Source organism: Astatotilapia calliptera, chromosome 1, assembly GCF_900246225.1.
Source record: "Astatotilapia calliptera chromosome 1, fAstCal1.2, whole genome shotgun sequence".
Classification (NCBI taxonomy): domain Eukaryota; kingdom Metazoa; phylum Chordata; class Actinopteri; order Cichliformes; family Cichlidae; genus Astatotilapia; species Astatotilapia calliptera.
Window position 1 is genome coordinate 15,362,394 of NC_039302.1, and position 21,448 is coordinate 15,383,841.

The window sequence follows — 21,448 nt, forward strand, 5'->3', positions numbered from 1 at the left end:
AGAAACTGGAAGACTAGTCAGGATCGGGGTAAAGATGTGCGGCAATGTACAGAGACACTCTTGATGATAACCTGCTCCAGAGACCCTGGACTGGGCTAAGTACACCACAAAGATAACAAAGGAGTGCCTTTGAGACTACTGTGAATCTCCTTGAGCCACCCAGCCAGAGCTCAGACTTGAACCTTGTTGAACATCTCTGAAGAGATCTGAAAATGCTCATGCGCGATGCTTCCCATCCCGAGCTTGTACCATCATATCCAAAAAGGCTTGAGGCTGTAATTGTTGTAAAAAGTAAAGTACTGAACAAAGACTGTGAATATTTATGTACAGGTTACTTTTTTTTTTCAATATATTTGCAAGAATCTCAAGCAGAAATTTTTCACTTTGTAATTACGGGGTATTGTGTGTAGAAATTCGAGGTGAAAAATTAATATATTCAATTTTGGAACAAATCAAGGGTGTAGCATGCCATAATGTGGACCACGTGAAGCACTGTGAGTACTTTCTGGATGCTCTGTAAACATTCACTGAACATTCATCCAGCATATATTAGAACTAAAGAGATTAGCCTTTTGGGCTTTATTCTAATCTATTTATCGACCAGGTGTTCTTGAACAATCACAATAAACACACATCTTATCATTTTATATACACAATGTAAATGGATCATCAGAGGACCAGTGATGTTATTTACATCCTTGTAGTTGATGAGTATTTCGTACTTGGGCTTATAATCCTATTCCTTATCTAATCAGTGGATCAGTATGTGCAACAAACCCTCATGCCTGTAATAAAGATGAAGAGTCATTCTGCTTTTTCAAGTGTGCAGCACTTGTGAAAGGGGTTGTGTAGTACCATTGTTGTTTTTCATCTTGGATAGAGTACTTTATTCATGAAGAACATAAATCAGTGGCCAGCATCTGACATAAAGCCTCATCAGGGCAGGAATTTAACAACCTAGAGTAATTCAAGCTTCCATCAAGAACCACACAAAAGGTAAAAAAAAACCTTTGGTACATAAATACCACTCTGAATGTGCAGAAACAGAGGCAGCCTTTTCAGTCACCGCTGCTTCTAAGTTTCCCGTTGTTTTCAAAAATGAGTGGAAAATTGATGTCTGTGGCTGTATCCTTGAGTGAATTTCTAAAGATGGTCAGTGCACAGAATTTTTTAAGTGTGAAAATTCTTCTGTAAAATATCAGAACACTGAGAACAGCCTTACTTAATTCTCACAAAAGAGCGACAGAGGATTTATGTTTGAAGCCCAAAAACAAAGGTGGGGAAAAAAGATAATCCCTATTGTTCTATGTGCATATCAGGTGGTTCAGGAAATTATCTTTTAATTTCCCAGTTTAGGTAATAAATGGAAGGTGTGTGAAGATTATTGATTCACATAATGTTCTTTCTTCTTAATAGGCATCTCATTAAGTTTTCTACAGTGTCCTACACCTCTGCACCTCATTTTACTTTACAATTATGTGATTCCATCACAGTTTCCTATACAGTCCACCTCCTTAGGCATTTGGCAGAAAATTAGATTGGAGTAAGCACGTACTGTAATACAAGATGAGGCCAGTCCACCCTGTTCTCATTATGCTTTCAGATGTGCAAATAAAAAGGGAAAAAAAGAAAGAAAAACAATTTTCTATTCATAGACATAGCTGGTGAAGAGACCTGCCCTTGATGATACTGTCATGTTTTGCGTACGGCAGAGGGCTGGTGCTACAGAGACTGACAGAAAATAACTTTGACAAATGGAATTAAAGAAGAGAAGGAGATTATTTTTTATCTGTACCTAATGCAAATATATAATTTTGCACATTTGCTATTTAAATATAGCCATCCTCTGAAGTTAATAGATTACATGGCTTGCATTCTGCATACTGTGTGATCGAACGTGATGTCTGGATCAACTAGAAGTGAGAAAGCAAGCTCAATAAGTGCCACTGAATGTACTGCAGATGACAGTTTGTATTTGGTATGTAGCCATGTAGATGGCGCAGTAATGCAGTAGTTGCAAGAAGAGTCTGGTTTTTAAATATACTGTCTTCTCGGGGTCTTCCTGCATGAAGCTTGCATGTTCTCCCTCTGCCTGTGTGGATAACCTGTGGGTGCTCTGTTTCTTCTGCAGTCCAAAGACATGCACGCCCGGCTAATTTGTGATTCTAAATAGGTCGCTGATGTAAGTGTGAGCGGTTGTCTGCCTTTCCTTGTCATGAACTGTCCAACCTGTCCAGAGGCGTACTTCTCCTCACGCCCTATGAGAGACAGAATAAGCTCCAGCTCGAGCTGCCGGGTTGGTAAGGATATGGATGGATGGATGTAGACATGGATGTAGTTACATCTGAGGGGTTAAATTATAGACTCTCAGTGGTGTCACTGACATGCAACTAAAATAAGGACCAATACAAAGTGAGAATTCAATGGGGTGCTTTTATACTTTAAACACAGTTCATTTCATTTTGATATCTTAGGCCAAGAGAGATATATATTCTCCATCAGAACTGCATTACTATGATCACACTGGGAAATGAATTCCACCTAGAAAGCTTGATATGTAAAAAAATAAGACATTATACTCTGCTGTATACGCTAAAAACGACCTTATTTAATGTATTTATCTATCTTTATCTACTTTTTGTTATTAATTAGGCTCTTCAGTATTTGAAATGTTAAAACCTCATCTCTTGGTGGTGCAGTGCAGCCGCTGGCCAGCAGGGGGATGAAGAGTCTACGCTCCCCTCCTCGGCTCATCTTTGGTTTCGCTTCAAACTTTGCCTGAAAGTTTTTTAGTGGGCGGAGACCTTCCGCTACACTTCATCCAATAAGCGGAACCTGTCAGTGATGGGCTCCGGGGTGGCAGGAGTACGGACGGTCCGGTGTTAAACTGGGTGTCAATTAGCGGAAGACTTTCACCGGTGAGCAGCCAAGCCACAGCGTAAGGTGACCAAACAGGCAGAAATTATTACTGTGCCTTTTCTTAAAGTATCACTTGGATGTGGGTGTGTGCTGATACTAATTGACCTTATTTGATAGGCTTGCAGCAGGTTCGTGGCTTCCGTGCTCCGTAATTAATGAATGTAACGAATTCTCGCCTCTTTTTGCCCTCTCGTTAGAGTTGTTCAGAAGACTAAGATGGAGTGGCGTCAGCAGACCAGTGTGAGCAGTGCAGACGCATTCAACGAGGCCAAACGCTGGATTGAGGTAGCTGCAGGTTCAGTTCTTCACTCTTTCCTCTCCCTTTATTTACTTCTAAGACGTGCTTCTCTTCACTTATTGCAGACAATTAATTACAAGCAATTAAGAAGGTTTGATGTCGCTTTATTTTAACCCGCTGTGAAGACAGGAAATCTAACGTTAACCAGAAGCAGCCATGCAAAAAAAGCACCTGTGCATAATTTGTATCGTTGAAACTCACTATAAACTCATACACTTTTAAACTGACTGAGGCTCTGTGCTCTCAAACATCAAGTGTGGCATCTTTTGCATACTTAATCTTTCGTTTCAAAGGCAAAGTATGCTTTGATAAGACTCAGGGCTTTTTTATGACCCTTACCTATCTGAGAAGTCTGTTTGCTCAGAAAGTATTTGACTGCAGGTCTCTGGGCTTCAGAGGTAAATTCAAATACAGAAAAGGCATATAAATCGTTAATATTTAAAAGAAGCTGGAAAATAATAATGTGCACACTTGAGGTTTGTTTAGTATCAGTGTGCTGATATTATATAAGGCATGGGTTAAATTTGCTAAATGTAACACTTTGCATGCTACCCTGGCATGTGGTGTAGGCAGGCAGGCTTTGCCTTGCATGCATTGTGGAGGATGTGGTTTGAGTGTGGTGCATTTTCTAGGTTATTTCAGGCTGCTCCTGTCCAAACTAGAAACTGTGATCCTTAAATCATAACCGATGGCTACAACTTGTAGACGGTGAGCACTGGATGTCGACCAACTCTAAATGGGACCATTAATGTCACTTGTGTCCGAGCAGATCATTGTGAGAATTTTGTGCAGGGGTCTCTTGGCAGAAAGCCCGTGCCAGTTTTGCACGTCTATTTTCCTGCACTGACGGATGAAAGAACGGGTGAACCGTGATGAGGCATGTATGTGTTAGACGGGAGTATAGCGAGGCCTGCTGCTCTCAAACAAGTAAATGCACCGTTCCTTGAGCCAGATCACAATGGGAACGTGTTGGCACTAATATCTCCAGCTACAGGTTGGGGGATAATAAGCTTCCGTATATTCAAGCATCCAAACTGTTTTATCATTGGCACAGAACTGGCAGCAACATCATGTAAGTGTTTGCTGTACTCCAGGAGAAATTATAATGAATTGGGCTATTTGATATGACGTCATAGTTTCTTGGAGAAGCAGAAGATTCCCCCTCCTGCTGTCCAGCATGTATTCTACTCATTTAGAGTAACACCATCATCCCTTCATTAATATGAAACATATTGACTGTAATTCAGGTTTTTTTTTTTTTTTTTTTTTTTTTTTTTTAACAAATCTTGTGTTTGACCAGTGAATATTTGGCATTTTTGAAAAATTCCTGCTTTATTTCCTGATAGCAACTTGCTGTGGATTAATTGGCGGATCATTGCAGCTCTTAATAATACATTATTTTAAAGACTACATGTAATGATGCTTGTTTTTCTCCCACCCGGGGTCATTTGATCCTTTTTTGGCTGGGAGACACTCTATTTAGACAAATGAAGCAATCTGGCGAGGTTTGCGAGTTGCACACGGATAAAATTCATTTAATTTGTGGTTTCTCGGGGACTATTGTTCATTAAAATGACCACGTTACGTGTTTGATGCTGTAGAACAGACAGCATGCCACGGCACAGCCGCATTGTGTGTTATTGTGTTAACCTCGCGCTGCATTGTTTGTCTGATTCCACTGAGACTCATTCGCTCTGTACCCAGCGTCCGATTCTACTAAAAATGAATTGTAATTGTGGATTCCTGGGGGGACTAATTAGTGAGAAGAATAGCCTTTTGGGGCCCCGTGTTAGTTATGGAGCCGAACCTTAATAGTCCCATTTTTATGTCCTCATTACAAAACCCCGCTTGCCTTGTTCTTGCTCCTGCCATGTCAAATCATTTCCATAGGTTATGCTATATTTGTTGTTCAGAGCAAAAACAACTTTTGAGTGGTTGTGTGAATGCTTGTTTACATACATTTTATGGCTGCTTTTCTCTGTAGATGTATTGTAATTATTTGTTTTTATGTGGCAGCTGGAGAATATTTCAGCTGCTCTTACCCAAGTCACTTAATTTACTCTTATAGTTGACAGCAACAACTACAAGAGGTAGTGTGTATATTTTTGCCTTTTTAATTAACTTCAACTGAAACTATGGCTTCCTAATGTTTTTCGCATAGTTGTTTTTGACACCAAGTGGTGTGTATACACTCACTGGCCACTTTATTAACTACAACTTGCTATACTGGTATAACTTGCTTGCAAAATACTTAATTCTTCTTGGCATGGATTAAATAAGGAGCTGGAAACATCTCCCAGAGATTTTGCTCCGATCACACGGTTTCTTGATTGGACTCTGCTGTTCCTGCACATCCCAAACGTGCTCTAATGGTCTGAGATCTGGTAACTGCCAAGGTCATTTGAGTAAAGTGAGCTTATGATCATGTTAAATAAACCAGCTTGAGATGATTTGAGTTTTTGACATCGTGTTTTATCCTGCTGGAAGCAGCCATCAGATAATGGGCACATGATGGACACAAAGGGATGGACAATGGTCAACAAGAATACTCAGGTAGGCTGTGGTGTTTGAATGATGTTCAACTGGTATCAAGCAGCCCAAAGTGTGCCAAGAAAATATCCCCCAAACCTTTAAACCATTACCACCAGCCTAAACTGTTAATACAAAGCATACCTTCTGCTTACCTTGATGGCGGTAGCCAGCAGTCATTTGAGAGACTGTTTCCATCCTATCGGCTTGAAGCAGTCGGGCCATCTCCAGCTGACCTGTGATATCAACAGGGTGTTTTTACCCAGAGATCTGCTGCTCAATGGAGATTTTGTTTTTCAGACCATTCTCTGTAAAGCATAGAGGTGCTTGTTCATTATTCATTATTTAGGCACCCATTAGTCGTTACCACAGCAACTGCTAATTCTTCCTGAGGTCCACCAGAAGATCTGGTGGGATTTTCCGCAGTTCTTGAAACACTCAGAGCTCCGTCTGGCTGCGTCAACCATGTCAGCTTTCTTACACATTCTGATGATTGGTTTGAACTTAAGTCTTCTTGACCTTGTCTGAATGCCTAAATGCACAGAGTTGCTGCCATGTGATTGGGTGATTAGAATATTTGTGATAGCTAAAATAATGGGTGACTGTATAAAGGGCAAATATCATCTTTAATAGTTGAACTCTGCAAGCACTTTAACATACTTTAATCATTAATGTGCTGGTTTACACCAGTTTATACAGACAGTGGTGGATATATGGTGTTGGTGTCAGTACTGTACAAGTATGTGGTACTATTTTAAGCATGTTGGAACCTTTTTAAAATGTAGCATGAATTATATACAGTCATACGTATTCATACAGTCATGCTTATTTCTGTTACTTACTGGATTTGAACACTTGTTCCAAACCTGAATGTCACTGCCTAATAGGCTGTGGGTCCATTGTGGGGTGCCAAAAAAGCTCTGATTGAGATTGACGTGAGCTGGAAAAGACCTCTGAAAGTGTGTCATCTAGCAGTAATCCATTAGCAGCGCATGTGAAGCTGAGCTGCCGTGAATCAAGCTTTTTCCAGTATATTTGGACTGGTGTGGTGCTTCTGGTGAAAACGACATACCAGTCGGTCCTGTGTGCCTTTTTTTTTTTTTTTTCTTTTTTCCAGTGTTTTCGGTCCATTTTATTGTTCATTCTTTCTAGTAAAGGGGCACTGCCAAAACAACAAAGCAACATTAAGCAAAGAAACGCAAATAATTGACTTTTTTTTTTTCTCTCCTCCCCTCTTTAGGAAGTGACTGGAAAGTCGTTTGGATGCAGTGACTTCCGTGCCGCATTAGAGAACGGAGTCCTGCTTTGCAAGTAAGTAATGATGCTCAAACTTTAAGTGTTTTGCAGTTTTACTTTGGTCAAACCTTTTATCTGTAAGAATTAATTTGAAAGATAATTATCATGCAGACCTATCATTAGTGAGTGTATGCAGGCTAATTTGCCAGCTTGCCTTCAGCAGCCTTGAAACAATTTTTTAAAAACAGTAGCATCCAAAACTACAGTCTGGAGGTTGCTGAGTATCTTTAAAAGTAAGCAAAAATAAACACTCATAAATTAACAAGTGCAGACGCACAAATCTGATGTTTGCTGGTTAACCCAGAAGTTGATTTTAGGATGATGGCTTAAAAAAGAAAAAGTTGTGGTTCTTTATCTAAAATGCCGTCTGCCAATGGAAGTCAAAATTAGGACTGTTTACCAGTTATCTTTTGTGGCTGGAATATTTTGTAATCTGTTTGCTAATTGTCTTCACTCGCAGCCTAATTAATCAGTTGAAACCCGGAATAATCAAGAGGGTGAACAGGCTGTCTACTCCGATCGCTGGTCTGGTGAGTTTACACTTCAGCTGTATGACGTCTGCATAATCAGAGTATGCAAGAAAACAAAAAAGACACCTGTTGGCCAGGAAGTGTTGAAACATTGTGTGGTTTCCTGTTGCAGGCACAAGGAGACAGTGTTGTTGTAGTCTGACTAAACATGAACGTGCATTTCAACCAACTGCAAAGTTTCAGCTTGTTTTTATTGGGCACTGATGCAAATGAAGATTTTTATTTTGGCTTCAGGCTGTTTCTCAATAGCTTCATACAAGTATAATCGCCAAAACAGCCCAAAGCAAGACCAGGAAAAGATCGATTTCAGGCTCCCAACAGGGCCCAATAGATGGAGCCCAGCGGTGGATGCACTGGTGGTGATGGCGGGGTGGGAGAGGGAGATGCAGCCGAGGTTCAGCTCTTACTTTCACAACCTAAAGAGCAATACTGGAGCTTTTGTTTGTTTTTAATCTGATAACTTCAAATTAAACAATTAAAAATCAACATCGACACTTATCGAGAAACTCTTTGAATAACACAATAAATATCCTCTGTCCGGCCTTTGAAGCTTTGGCATTATTTATAGTGAATTTTCAGTCTTTATTATATTTTGTTACATGGGAGTTGGAATTGTTACATGCTAAAATGCACAAATGGGGACAAAAACATTGATCATTATTTTAAATAAATTATGCAGTTTGTTTATTTACCAATAGAGGCTGCTAAATTATCCACCTCTGACTGTTTTAATATCATCAACATAATAATCATGTTTTCATATTTAGTTTGAGAAATGGTTGTAGTGATCTGTTGAAACGCGTGTAATCATACACAGAAACACGGTGTATATTAGGCAAAAACAGAGTCTGCGCAATTCTAACATGCTTGAAAGATAATATTTGGTATGAGCACCTTTATTCTTGAGCATAGCCTGAGTGCTTTTAGGCAAACTTTTATTTGACTGGTCTTCAGGACTAGCTGTCCAGTCTTCTTGAAGTCTACCAAAATTCTTTGGATGTTGGCTGCCTTTTTGTTCTGTTGTGTCAAGATGCTCTCAAACTGCTTCAGTAATGATTTCTGTTTCCAGAAAGAGAGCTAACTTTACCTGAGTCGATTACTGTATATAAAGTCTGTGAACTTAACTTGGCAGCGAGCAGGTTTTCTTCAACAAACTGAGTTTCTCTCTGACTCCTAACCTCCTGCTGCACATGAACCTCCTGTGTGACACCCCAGTTCATTTCCTCATTTATGAAGTCACAAAGCTCAAAGTGCAGTAAGCCAATCTGCTGAAGTTTACGTTTTTACAAACACTGTTTTTGTGTTTAACATGAGCGCTTTTCATGTGTTAATGTGTAAGGGTGGAGAATGTGATTACCTTGCATATTTATCAGCTCAGAATAAAATCTATATAATCCGCCTTTGTAGCTCCAACTCTGTGCCATCAGGCTGTCAGCCAGTCACAACACAATGCAAACACTTACTATACGTTACACACTGATCAATGGTAAATCATTTCTCGTATTCTAAGTGGTCACACTCAAGCAGTCAGATGTCTCACATTTGGATCTTGGAGATGATTCGAGTATGAAATTCAGGTTGAAATTACTTTAAAATCTGAAAACGGCTCTAAATGTATTTGTAGATGGTTTGTTCTGAACATTTCATCTTAACATGTCAAACACTTGAAAAAGGAACAAATTTAGAGTACTGGTCTCGATGTATGTTTCTCCCCTGAAATATCTTTAAATCAGTTGGTGGGTCAACCCAGAACCAAAGGGTTTATAGGGTCTTGCCTGCCAGGACAGATCCAAAAAATGATAAAGATCACAGATTCAGACTGGACCAGGCCTGAACTGAGATATTTATGTGTTTGCCTTTTGTGATCCTTTATATTTAAGACTTGGAAAACTGCAGTTTTGTGCCTCCTACATTTTGTCGCTGTGAGATTATTACTGAATGATTAGAATTTAAAAATTAGGTGTAAAATTACAGTCCAATGAATGTGCATTTCTCAGACCCTGCTGTAGACAAACATTTTCAAATTGCCTTGTGGTGCAAGAAAGGTACAAGACCTGAACTGAAAATGAGTGGAAAGAAAACCTTTGAAAGACAGGAAAACAAGAACTTTACAAGTGACAAAGTCCTGGAAGTAAAATGTAAAGAAATGAGTGGTTTCTCAATACTTTGAACCGTACTGAACTACTTCAAAAATGATAATGGTGACCTTTAGGAGTAGCTGTACTAACACTGACAGACGACTAGATAGATATGTTAAGCTAATCTAAATAGATCTGTTTGCAGCTCTAGAGTTGTGCTTTGCTGTAATCCTGCCTGCTGTAGTGGTTGAACAGAGCAAGTATGATTTCTAAACAAATGGGTTACTTATTAGATAATATCTACTGAGTGTTTCTTGACAGATGAATAGATGATTAATGATGAATCAGAATTGATTGTAGGTTGTACTCCAAGCTGTTCTCACTTGGAGAATCGTTTGGATGAGGTGGATTTTAACTGTTTGAGGCTGGAGTTGGTCATTACTAGTTTATCAGAACAAACATCAACTGTTTCTCTAGTTTTTCATGTTTTTTTTTTTTTTTTTTTTTTTTTTTTTTTTCTCTCTCATCTGTTCTGATATTTCAGGATAATGTGAATGTTTTCCTGAAAGCCTGCGAGAAACTGGGACTAAATGAATCCCAGCTGTTTCATCCAGGTGACCTGCAGGACATCTCCACTCGTGTGACACTCAGGTGAAGTTGCATGAACACATACCGCTGCACCTGGACCTTTAACTCTAACTTTATTGCAATTGCACAGTGATACTTTGTACAATAGTACAGTGAAATAGTTGTACGGTCCCACATCGGTGCTATAAAAGCAAGAAAATCAAAAGAAATGGCATATACAGAATAAAATAAAAAATACAGTATGAGCAGAACCACTGTGTACTGGCAAAATACACGAGGGCCTAATGTTTTCTGCGTAGGTTATAGTTACCACTGACTGAGTTTTCAGTGTGTGTATTTAAAAAGATAAAAGTGAACGTGCTGCTTTGCATTAATAAATGTCTGCACTTTCACTAACAAGCTGCTCCTTTATATGAGCTGATGGCCTGTTCTCCATAAAACCTGATAAGTTGCTGATTAGTGAGGATTGCAAATGAGAAGGCTTAAGATGTCACTGTAACTTTTTTTTCCTTCACAGTTATCTCATTCACCGGGACTTTTCAGTGACGCGATCGAAATGTAAATTGTAGCAGCAGATGTTTGGCTCTTTTGTTTAAGTACTTATTTCTGTCTTGAAATTTTATTTTAGGCGTGACGAAGGCAACAGACGACTCAAAAATGTAAGTCGTTATTCTCTTGTTGGGGTGTCTTTTCCTTTCTGGGTAAATGAGTTGGATATAAAGCCATAAAGGGAGCAGTATCCATCAATATATTAGCTTGAACTACTGATGCTGAAGACTTGTCCAGAAGTATGACAAATAAGGTGGCCTTGAGGAGGGGCTGCTGAGCTTGCTGAGGTTGAGGCAAATCCCAGGAGCCTGGTGTTAAAGCCCTCATAGAGTTTAGAGTGATGGAAATATAAGAATACATAAGTGGCAGAGGCCGTCTGGAAACTCCCATCTTAACTGCCTCAAGTCTGTGTGTGGAACTGAGTGATGCACATGGATGTGTGAAGCCTCATTTAAATCGCACAGTAGCTGTGAACTTTAACCCCGGACGGAGGGTGTTTTGTTTTTTCCTCCAGACTACAGTCACTGATGTAGCCTTCTTTTTATTTCTATGTTTTTAGTTAATTATTCTTTCAAATGAACCACTTGGGGTGAATTTGGGCCAATTGGAACGGTTTACCAAAACAATGCAGCACACCAACATGAACTGTTGCACTCCATTTAAGATAAAAATGTTAATAAAATACAATACAAAATACACTTGGTCTTTTATATAATCCATCAGATCTTTTCTTTAAAGTTCTCATTTTGTTTTTGTGAGTACATTCAAAAAAATTGTATGACTTAAGAAAAATATTTAAATAATATTTATTTAGATGAGATTCAGATTTGTGATAAATTAGCCCGATTCAAGGATTTCTCTTGCAGAATAATGTTAACATCAGGGTTTATGTACATTAGGGTAGTTTTTTTTTATTTATTTTTATTAATCCAACCTTCTGTTAATTTTCATCTATGTTCCCCTTTTTATAAGGACTTTTTGAAAAGCCAAGAGTAATTATGGGTTTCTTGCTTTATTAAATAAAATGGAATCATGCATGGCTAATATAGGATTAACCTGTGATCTGTTGCAAGCAGTGAAGTAATTTCCTTGGCATGAGAGAGAACTGGAGAGAAAGAAACACATTTTATCCTAATTAAGTTTGACATAAGCCCCGAATGCTTGTTTACGCTCTGCTTGTACAAATTAGGGGAAAATAAAACTAATTGCAGCTATAATGGCGCCAACAGTCTAATATGACAAACAGAAATGCTTACTTTTGAAAAAGGGATTATTATAGTGAGTCGTGGAACATCGTTTTACTTGGAAAATCGAAGTAGCTTGGTTGGTGCACCTTGATGCTGACACTGATGGCTGAAATTCAGAAGTGAAACTAGTGATTTCTTCAAAGGAAAAATTGATTCTTACACATGGCAAAAAAAACTGAATGCAGTTCAGAGGTGCATATTTCAATTCTTCATTTTCCTCCTCTTCATTATCATCATCTTTTTCTTCCTCTCACTGCACTGCTTTAAAGAAATAAAGGCACATTCGATCATCAGAGTTTTGAGCAAAGTCAAATTTCAGCTAGGAAGCATAAACTATCATCAAACAGGTTCAGGCAACAACAAGAGAACCAATTAACCGGGAGTGGTGTTACAGGTGGGGGCTATAGACCACTGCTCGCTGCGTTTATCCCTCCTGACTGAGTTTCCTGTAGTTTAGCTCTCTGCTAGTGTCCTTGACATTACTGGGAGCCCACGATGGACCTGGAGCTCATTCAGGCTGTGCTGTCACAAGAAGGTTTGCTGTTTTTTAACAGTGTGGAGGAGATCACAGGAGACGGGTGGTTTTTCACCAGGAGAGCTAGACGGGGCCATAGAAGGGCATCAATCCAAGTTGCTTTATGTGAGGAGGAAGAAATTGCAGAAAATGACAGCTAGCGGGCAGCTCATGAGCACGTTTCTGACAAAACTGTCAGAATTGGACTCCATCAGAATGGCATGAGGGCCTGATGGTAGGACCTGAACTGGCAGTTCTTTCAGTGGCATCCCCTTTTACATTTGCTACAGCATCACCGGACTCTTCCACGTGGTTCAGAAGAGAGGGGTCTTAACAACACTTGGAAATAGAGCAGGGCGATATGGCCAAAAATATTTATCACGATATATATTTGAAAATTTGCGATAACGATATAACTGACGATATAATTGATGCGAGACAAAATACAACTCCACAACATTACTAGCGCAAAAAGACAACCTTCCATTTATTTTCACTTAAACAAGAAGCTGGTTTTTATGTACATTAAAGCTTTATAAAAATGTAACAGTGCAAATGCAAATTCCTTGCTGAAAGTTTAACCAAAAGGCATTTCCAGTAGAAATGGGCTGACATGTCCTGAGCATAACCATGTATAATATCCACTGAAGTTAAAAAGAGGTGCTTTGCAACATTAAACTGCAATGTGCAGTACGTATTTTTCGGACCATAAGGTGCACGGGATTATAAGGCACATTAAGCGAAACAAAGCAGTCAGATAAATCAAACTTTATTAAACTCATTCTTCTTGCTTCCTCCACTTCTGTACCTTTGATTCATTAATGTTGAATTCTCTGGCAGCTGCTCTATTCCTATGTTGTTGCAGTATATTAATGACTAACCTCGTATTGTGGATGGATTATCTCAGTTGTTCTCCTGACTGAAGTTTGGTCCGTTTACAGCATCCTGCTATGCGATTGCATTTGTCTCTAACTATCAGGAACCTTAACGTTAACTTTTATAAGTGGAAAAGTGTTAGTGTTCGTCCTCCAGCTTCAAGGTTTATGTTATGCCAACATAGCTGTGTCGCTAGCGATCACGTAGCACATCATTATATACCAGCTAGCCCAACTTCAGTAACCCTACAAACGTCACTGCTGTTTAGTTTCCTGTCTTCATTTATGTTGGAAGTGATAGCAGAGCTGTACGTTTGAATTTTTTCAGAAATCTCTCAGTCAGAACGTGCTATATCATGCTTAGGTAACTAGCGAAACTAGCGAGCTAACTTCCGCTAGCTTCCTGCTAACTCATAACTCCGTTAAATGTAATAAATTTTGTTTTCATGGATGCCTGGAAGTTAAACTTCATAGCTACACCTGATAAAGCAGCAATGCTGATCGTTTTATTAAAGATGAAAGAATTTAGACAGTTTTTAACTCTCAGTGATGCTGCAGTGTTTGTTTGACCTGAAACATACAGAGTTTAGGACCCAGATTACTCCCAGATTTAAGAGCATCTTAGTCCGACAAATACGACAATAACAACGGCCGCTTGCATGTTCTGCAAAAAATGTGCTTTGTTGTGTATCTGACGGACAAACACCAAACCAGTTCCACATCACTGAAGTTGCACCATTTTTACAAACCAATTCTGGTTCATCTGTTTCACTCAACAATCGGCCATGTACGTATGAAAACAAAGGCACTGCGCATGCGCGTTTTACTCACATTCTATCGCGATTTTTCATTTTCCTATCGTTGCCTAACATTATACCGGTATTACCGTGAACGGTATAATATGGCCCAGCCCTATTGGGAAAGTTGTCTTGTTGGTGCCTGTTGTTCTCTTAATTTGTTTTGAGCAGTGTGGTGTCTTTTCCTTTTTTTTTTTTTTCTTCTTTTCTTTAAGTAAGGAAGTAGGTTGGTGTGTTTGGTCATATTTGTAATTCTGTCTATTCTTTCTCAGGTTCTGATAACAATTTACTGGTTGGGTCGCAAGGCTCACCTGGACACATTGTACAATGGCCCTCAGCTTAATTTGAAGGCTTTTGAGGGCCTGTTGGGGCTGGCCTTGTCCAAGGTAATTTTTTATTTTTCTCTTTAAGTATTTAAAGATTGTATTACTTTATTTTTATACTTCTGTTAACCCTTCCTACTCCAGGCTCTAGATGAGGGTGGTGTACCTGTGAAAGACAGCAGCGATAGTTTGTGCCAAAATCCAGAAGAGGAATGTCAGTACAAAAATTACAGGCGAGGCAACTCTGCAGACAGCACCGACTCCTTTAACTCCCAGGCCCTGCACCCGAATGTTGAAGGTACATTTGTGATACAATGACTGGGGTGTGAAGGAATCTGTTTCGTTTCTGCTAAATATTTTGACACAGCACTGCAATTTGTGGAAAGATTATGGAGATTATAGCTGATGACGGCATTTTTTTTTTTTCCCTTTATTGCTGTCTTTTGTTTTTGAAATGTAACTCTGCTCATTAATTTTACACTAACTGCTTTTGAAACTTTTGCAAAAGTGAAACTTTTTTTTTTTTTATCCTTGTAAGATCAGCCTGAAACTGCTAAAGTGACAGAAATGTACCCCAAAAATGTGTTTTCACAAACTTATAATAACACATTTTTGGGGGATTCCATGTTAATACTGTTAATCGATGTCATTTTGGTGGATCAGCAAAGTTCTGACCTGCTGCTCTTTTATTCAAGTTTTTTTTTTTTTTGGTCTGCAAGTGTTATGTCAGGCTCAGTGCATGTCAGTGATGGATTCTGCACTCTGGTGTGATAACTGTGTGTGTGATGGGAGAGGTTAAATACTTGCCCTGATACTCCCTAAAGGCTTGACTGTGTGAAGGCTCAGTCATCCAGGAAAGGTTTTTTTTCTGATGTGTAACCTTCCTTGTATTTTGATGAGGTTTAGTTCAGCTTTTGTCTTTCATACATGTTTTATTTTCCCCCATTTAAATGTATATTTTTGGGGTAATTTTTGTGTCTCTGTGATATCTAGGTTTTGGAGGCGACGCAGAAGCTGAGCAGGTATTCAAGATGGAAAACAAGCAGGTGACAGCTCATCAAAACAAAGGCTATGTCCCACTACTCAGACGAAAACAAGGACCAGAGGAGAATGGAAGTGGCTTCGCGAGTCAGTTTACCAGGTGCTCCAGACGTTTCTGTGACCAAATAAAAATTCCTCACAAACTGCTGCCTAACTTACCCGTAGGCGACCTTTCAAAAAATAGCTTTTATATTTCTAACTTCTTGCTTATTTTATGTGTGATATGAAGACGAGTGCATAATGTAAATGATTAAAAGAATAACATACTGCTGTCTTTATATGAAGCTGGAGTTCGGATTCCTTAAATATGAGCCCGAGTTCAGTCAGTGGAATACAGTTGGGTTGTTTTTCTCTCAGGCTCGGTTTGGATTGAATTTCACACTTGTCAGAACTGTTAAAGGCTGCTTGGTTTCCGACAGTTTGGAGTTTCTAATTTGCAGCTGAGTGCTTTTTCTTTCGCACTAAACCCTAATCCAAATCAATTAACAATATGAACAATGTCTGCATCCATTCATGGGCACAGCCATCACAAGTAGTCACTTTGGTATGACACAAACAAGGTGGTTATTGTTTTCAAGGTATTTAAGCTGTTCTTTGCCTGCTAGACTTGTTTAAAACGTCACTGTCAAGACTAATTGCCTATTTTATTTTTTTTAAGTGTCTGTTACAACTTAAATTATTCTTCTAAGGATTATTTTTGAGCTTGGATATTGTCACTTTTTAAAATTCCTTGTCAGTAAAGATCAGCTGGGTTCTCGAGTTTCACACTTGCTAGTGATTTTACTCACTTATCTTTTTAATGAACAAAGTGTAGCAGTGGCTGAGTGCTCGTGTGAGATGAGCACCAGACTTGGTAACACGTCACCACAAAGGGTCAGTTGGCAAGTGAACCTCTGCGTTCTCATGATAGCAGTTCCCAAACTATCAACACGGGTCATTTGCTATAAATTCTGATCCGATTTTTCTATGAGTAAATTACATTTTGTAGTCTTTGACAAGAGTGTTGGTTTAAATCATTGATGTGCAGTGACTTTTACAGAAGGGCAAGCAGAGATGTCATACATGTTAATCTGAAAGTGCTGGTGGAGCCAGCACCTGTTCAGTTTGCCTGTTTTATTAAATCAGACATGGCAGGAGCCATGTTCCCCCTCCATTAGCATTGCATTGCTTGCTAAAGAAGTGATTAAAATGATCTTTTATTGGATGCTGGTCAAGGGTATCAGTAAGAGAGAATTTATCATAAGTGCTTGTTAACTTGCTAATGCTAGCTGTTTCCACACAACAGGCAAATGGTAGCTGATCTCAAAAGCAACGAAAGCAGAGCCGCAGGCAGCTTGTCCTCAATTTGCAAAAAACAAGAAAAAGCTGCTTGTTTCCCTGCTCAGTCCACTGTTAACAGGACACAGACACACCCATAGACTAAAGACATGTTATAGATTTCATGGAAATTGAAGGCAAGTGGAGTTGTTCCCCCTCCAGATACTTTAGCCAACTGTGGCGACAAGATGGCAGTAATGTAAAGATGGAAGCAACTGGATGAAAGGTTTTGACAGAGTGCTGCTTGAGGTAAAAGGAGATTGCTTTCACTTGGTTTTAACTGATGCGTGGTGTTTTTGTTAGAACTCACAGGGAAAGCACAGTTTGCTTTGCTTGCCCTGATGGAACCTCTGTGCTTGAAACTATGTTCTTGTGCTAATTCATAGACTTGCCCTCTGTATTCTGCATTTGAAAGGCTCAGTTGTAGCACTTGGGTTATCACCATGTTGGCTATTAAAAGCCATGGTTGTCTATAAAGCGTATAGTTTATGGATGTTTTATACATGCATCACACAGCCTCAGCTAATAGGTACGAAGTAACTGACAAAAGTTTGCTTTATAGCATCCACTCTTTGAGAAGTTTTGAAACTAAGTTTTGAGGAGTGAAATTCTCCAAACTGGTTGACTTGTTTTTAATAAGACCTCCACAGTACAGTTGTCACAAAGGGAGACATCCTCTATAAAGGCCTACTCTGTTTATTAAGGCTGTCTTTAAAAAATAAAATAAAAATGCTTTGTATCTTATTTTATTTAACATAAGCAATACCCTAAAATAAGCTAATAGGCCTCTCTGGCTTTTTATTAGCACTGTTTTTGTGGCATATTTAAGCTTAGGGTTTAAAATCTCACAATCTAACTACAGCACATGTGCTCACAGTTTGCCAGACACCAAAAGTTTGAATGCTTCAAAAAAGAATCACTAAAGCTGATGAAGATTTGAATGGGTACATGAAGCTGAAGATCAGGAATTTTTCATAGCGAGCGAATGGTTTAGTTTAGGTTTGTCTCCATTTATGTCCATAGTGATAGCAGAGCCATATGTTTTAGTTTTCCAGAAATCTCACAGTGAGAACGCAGGATATCATCTTTACATGGAAACTAGGAAGCTAACTTCAAACTCCATTAAATGTCATGAATCCACTCTGATACTTACTTTGAAACTGAGCGAATTTAGGACATCTTTAAGTCTCAGTGGTGCTGCAGTGTTTGAGCTTAGGAACCAAGAAGAGTTTTGTCACTGAAAAGAGCGAAATCGCTAATGACGTCAGACTTGAGAGGTCGATGGGCACGGACCCATCTTTGGAGTCAGGCTCACTCCAGGAACTGTAGTGTTAAACATTATTTTTGACTCCACGGGTTGTTGCTTGTGCCAGTCTTTTTTTTTTTTCTTTTTTTTTTTCCCCTGAAACTAAATATGGATGCAAATGCTCTGCTTTACTATTTACTTGGCCACAATAAAAAGCATGTTCACTGCATGAACAATGAAAGTAATTTTGTAAATCTAACAATATCCTCAAGAACTAAAGAGTGATTTGCTTTTAGGCATTAATCAAATGTCTGCTTGGTAAAATTTGGAGCCGCTTCCATTCAAGCTCATTCCAGCTGATTTATCTATGATCACTATTGGCTGTGGCTAAACGTAGATTTGGATATATCACTGTTTACTGCAGCACTGCAGATGCCCCTCCGTCTCCTCAATGCCACTTCACTATCTGTTCTCCTGAGTGTGCCACTGAAGAGCTTTTCCTGCAAGCTCTGTGTGAGGAAGACTCGGAGGATGATTATACTGAGGCAGACCCAGTGCTAGACGACTTGCACTTTAGACGAATGCAGCAGACACTTCATCAGACATCTGCCAATCTGCATTATGACCGCTTCTTACCCCAATATTGGACACCTGAAGAGGAGGTTCGTGTACGCAGGATCTACCTTGGCTCCCAAAGACGTCCCTGGTATCATAAAATGCAGCGCCTGAGGTCTGTCTCTTTTTATCATTCAAAGCAGTGTTAACAAAGAAATATGCTTAAAACTAATACAAAACAATGGTAGAATTGCAGTATTGTACTACTTAAAGCTGGAAATAATTCATGGATTGCTTTGCAAAGCAGAAATAAAATAATGGCTGCCTTTACTGGCTTGAGCTTAGTTTTTACTTACATTAAACTCTAACATGAAGATGTGATGCTAAAATAACCAAAAGTGTGACGCAGTGGTGGATTTATATGGCAGCTGTAGCAAACTAAATATTAGTTTGCTAAGCACAAGGAATTAGCTAGCAGTAGTTTGCAAGAATAATAATGTAATTTAAAGCTGATCTATGATTTTGCAGTGTATATTTTTTTTAATCCCGTTTTTAATCCTTCATTGTAAGACCTGTGTCTATAAGGTCTGCTGCTAATTGTGTTGCACACATTTCATATATTTGCTGTTCTTTTCTTTGACTGTAGCCGTAAAGCCTTGGCTTTTGCAGAAGAGTTTGACGTTGACTTCGTATCTGGAGAGCCCCAGAAGCCTGAACACAAGCCTGAACTTTTGCAGCTGTCTTGAAGAGCCGTACATAACAAGCACACGATCATAACAATCCTAACCACAAACTGGATTGAAGCCTTTCCACACATTTACAAATATCCAGCTAATGAGAAGATGTTAAAACATGCACAGTTTTCTCATTTATTGTATGAAATTATCAAGATCATTGTTTTGGTTTTTTTTAAAACCACCCAAATGTTGTATCTGCCACATTGCTGAGTGATGCATTTGTTAGTTTGTTCACATTCTTTATAACATGAGCTGTGCCTTCAATTTATTTTTATTTTTTTTCAGTTTACTGTGTGAATGTCATCGCTTTTGAAAAATAAAGTATGATGCCACAGGTCAAGAAACTGCGTGGAGTATTTTATATGCAGTACAAAAACATTTTGTCTGGTGTGTGTTAGTGTGTGTGAGATGGGTTTGAGTGGCTGTGGTCTTGAAGTCGTGTGTATTACAAAAACATGGTCTCATTCATACAGCACCTCTTTGTGTTTTGTGGTCTAACCTCTTATCCTGACCACTTTTTTTTTTTTTTAATTTATGTTATGCAGCATGTTGCTGGATGCTTTATCAAACCAGGTCCACTACATGTAGGCACACAATGTTCTTCAGTCTTCATATCTGTTTCTCTGGTTCTTTAGAGCCAGTCAAACCCAGGTCAAGCCTGAGAGACCAGTTCAGGTCAATCCTGGCTGGATTTGGTAAGTTCCAAAGTTTTAAACATAAAATCGTAGCAAAAATGTTTGAGGCCGCTTTGACGTGACTGCTTTATTGCTGCTTCATCCAGGTATGCTTTTGTTTGCATTCAGGTTGTAAAGAACCAAAATAATGCCACCAGAATAGTTTCCCTTTTCATGAAGGTGGAGCGTGTGGTGCACATCACCTCTATTAATTTTCTGGGCACAGGCTTGACAGTGGAATTTATGACAGGACTGTTTGTAATCAGTCTTGGTTCCTCCCATCAGATTATGTCATTGTTTTGATAGACCACCTTCTAAATGCTGCTGTAAGTTATTTGAATGTCATGTATGACATCCTCTGTTGCCCAGAGCAGTGTTATTACCTGTTATGAGTCATGACTGTTGTGTTATCCAGACAGCAACATCTGTTACATTTTTTTTTTTTTTTTTTTCAATACTTTTGCATTGCTTGACTGGCATGCTACATTCGTGCTCGCACTTCGCTGAGGATTCTGTCATTTCATTGCAGAATGTGCTGCTACAGCTGGCAGAACTGCACCCTGTTGCGTGTGCTGTGTGTGCGTGCGTGCGTGCGTGCGTGTGCATGCAAGCAATGTGGCTGTTATCATGCATACCCTGCTACGTGGTGCTCAGAAGTGTCACTTTCATGCAATATGAAGCTGCAGTGTAATCATATAATGTCATCCATCATTGTTTAAGTGCCTTGCCTCCCGTGTGTCTGAACCAGGAGCAAATCTCTCAGTGACATCCCCATGGTGTACCCTGTGCGAAAGGCTCCTGATGCAAACACTAGTCATGATGAAAGTCAGGACACCGGATTGACAAGACTGTGGAATCAAGACAACAGAAGGAAGTGTAGCGTTGCTGCCAAGGATGCCGAAGCTCAGTGGCAGGATGTAAGTTGATGCATAAATGCTGACACAGCAATATTTTTCACGGTCCGTTTGGTGTTTTGAAGCTTTTGAGCATTTTTGTCATCAGATGGTAATTGTAGATCTTCACATTTTGCTTTTTCTGCACATTTAAATGACTCCTCTTTCGTATTCTTATAAGTTGAAATTTAAAGCTTATTTTTGACATTTCATATTACAAATTCAAGATTCGCTAAATTAGACACTTGTTGTAAGAGAATGGCAAATGGAGTAAGAATATTGACAGCAGCTCCTGAGTTGGGAAGGTCTTCGGGTACTAAGGAGAAACCTGAGAGGTAAGAAGGTGGGGCATGACATTAATAGAATAAATAAATAAAAAAACAGCCTGTAGAGCAGTAATAGAATAAAAATCAACTTTATTTTCATTGGACACGTTACAAGT

General features: G+C 39.1%; 1 protein-coding gene across 10 annotated transcripts in view; it reads left to right on the plus strand.

Moving 5' to 3' along the window:
• The first annotated feature begins 2,802 nt into the window (after positions 1-2,802).
• The window catches only part of LOC113021232 (LIM domain only protein 7-like), a 33,754-nt gene continuing 15,108 nt past the window's right edge, over positions 2,803-21,448 (plus strand). For 3 of the 10 annotated variants that reach the window (XM_026165773.1, XM_026165809.1, XM_026165817.1), the window contains exons 1-11: positions 2,803-2,943; positions 3,117-3,204; positions 6,987-7,057; positions 7,503-7,572; positions 10,195-10,301; positions 10,867-10,897; positions 14,493-14,606; positions 14,688-14,841; positions 15,537-15,684; positions 20,075-20,134; positions 20,862-21,030. In XM_026165773.1, the coding sequence (XP_026021558.1) occupies positions 3,136-3,204; positions 6,987-7,057; positions 7,503-7,572; positions 10,195-10,301; positions 10,867-10,897; positions 14,493-14,606; positions 14,688-14,841; positions 15,537-15,684; positions 20,075-20,134; positions 20,862-21,030 (993 nt within the window). In that variant the 5' untranslated portion in view covers positions 2,803-2,943; positions 3,117-3,135. Of the gene's footprint in view, positions 3,003-3,116; positions 3,205-6,986; positions 7,058-7,502; positions 7,573-10,194; positions 10,302-10,866; positions 10,898-14,492; positions 14,607-14,687; positions 14,842-15,536; positions 15,685-20,074; positions 20,135-20,861; positions 21,031-21,448 lie in introns of all 10 variants that reach the window. The other 7 variants (XM_026165841.1, XM_026165833.1, XM_026165848.1 and 4 more) reach the window with 5 other exon arrangements.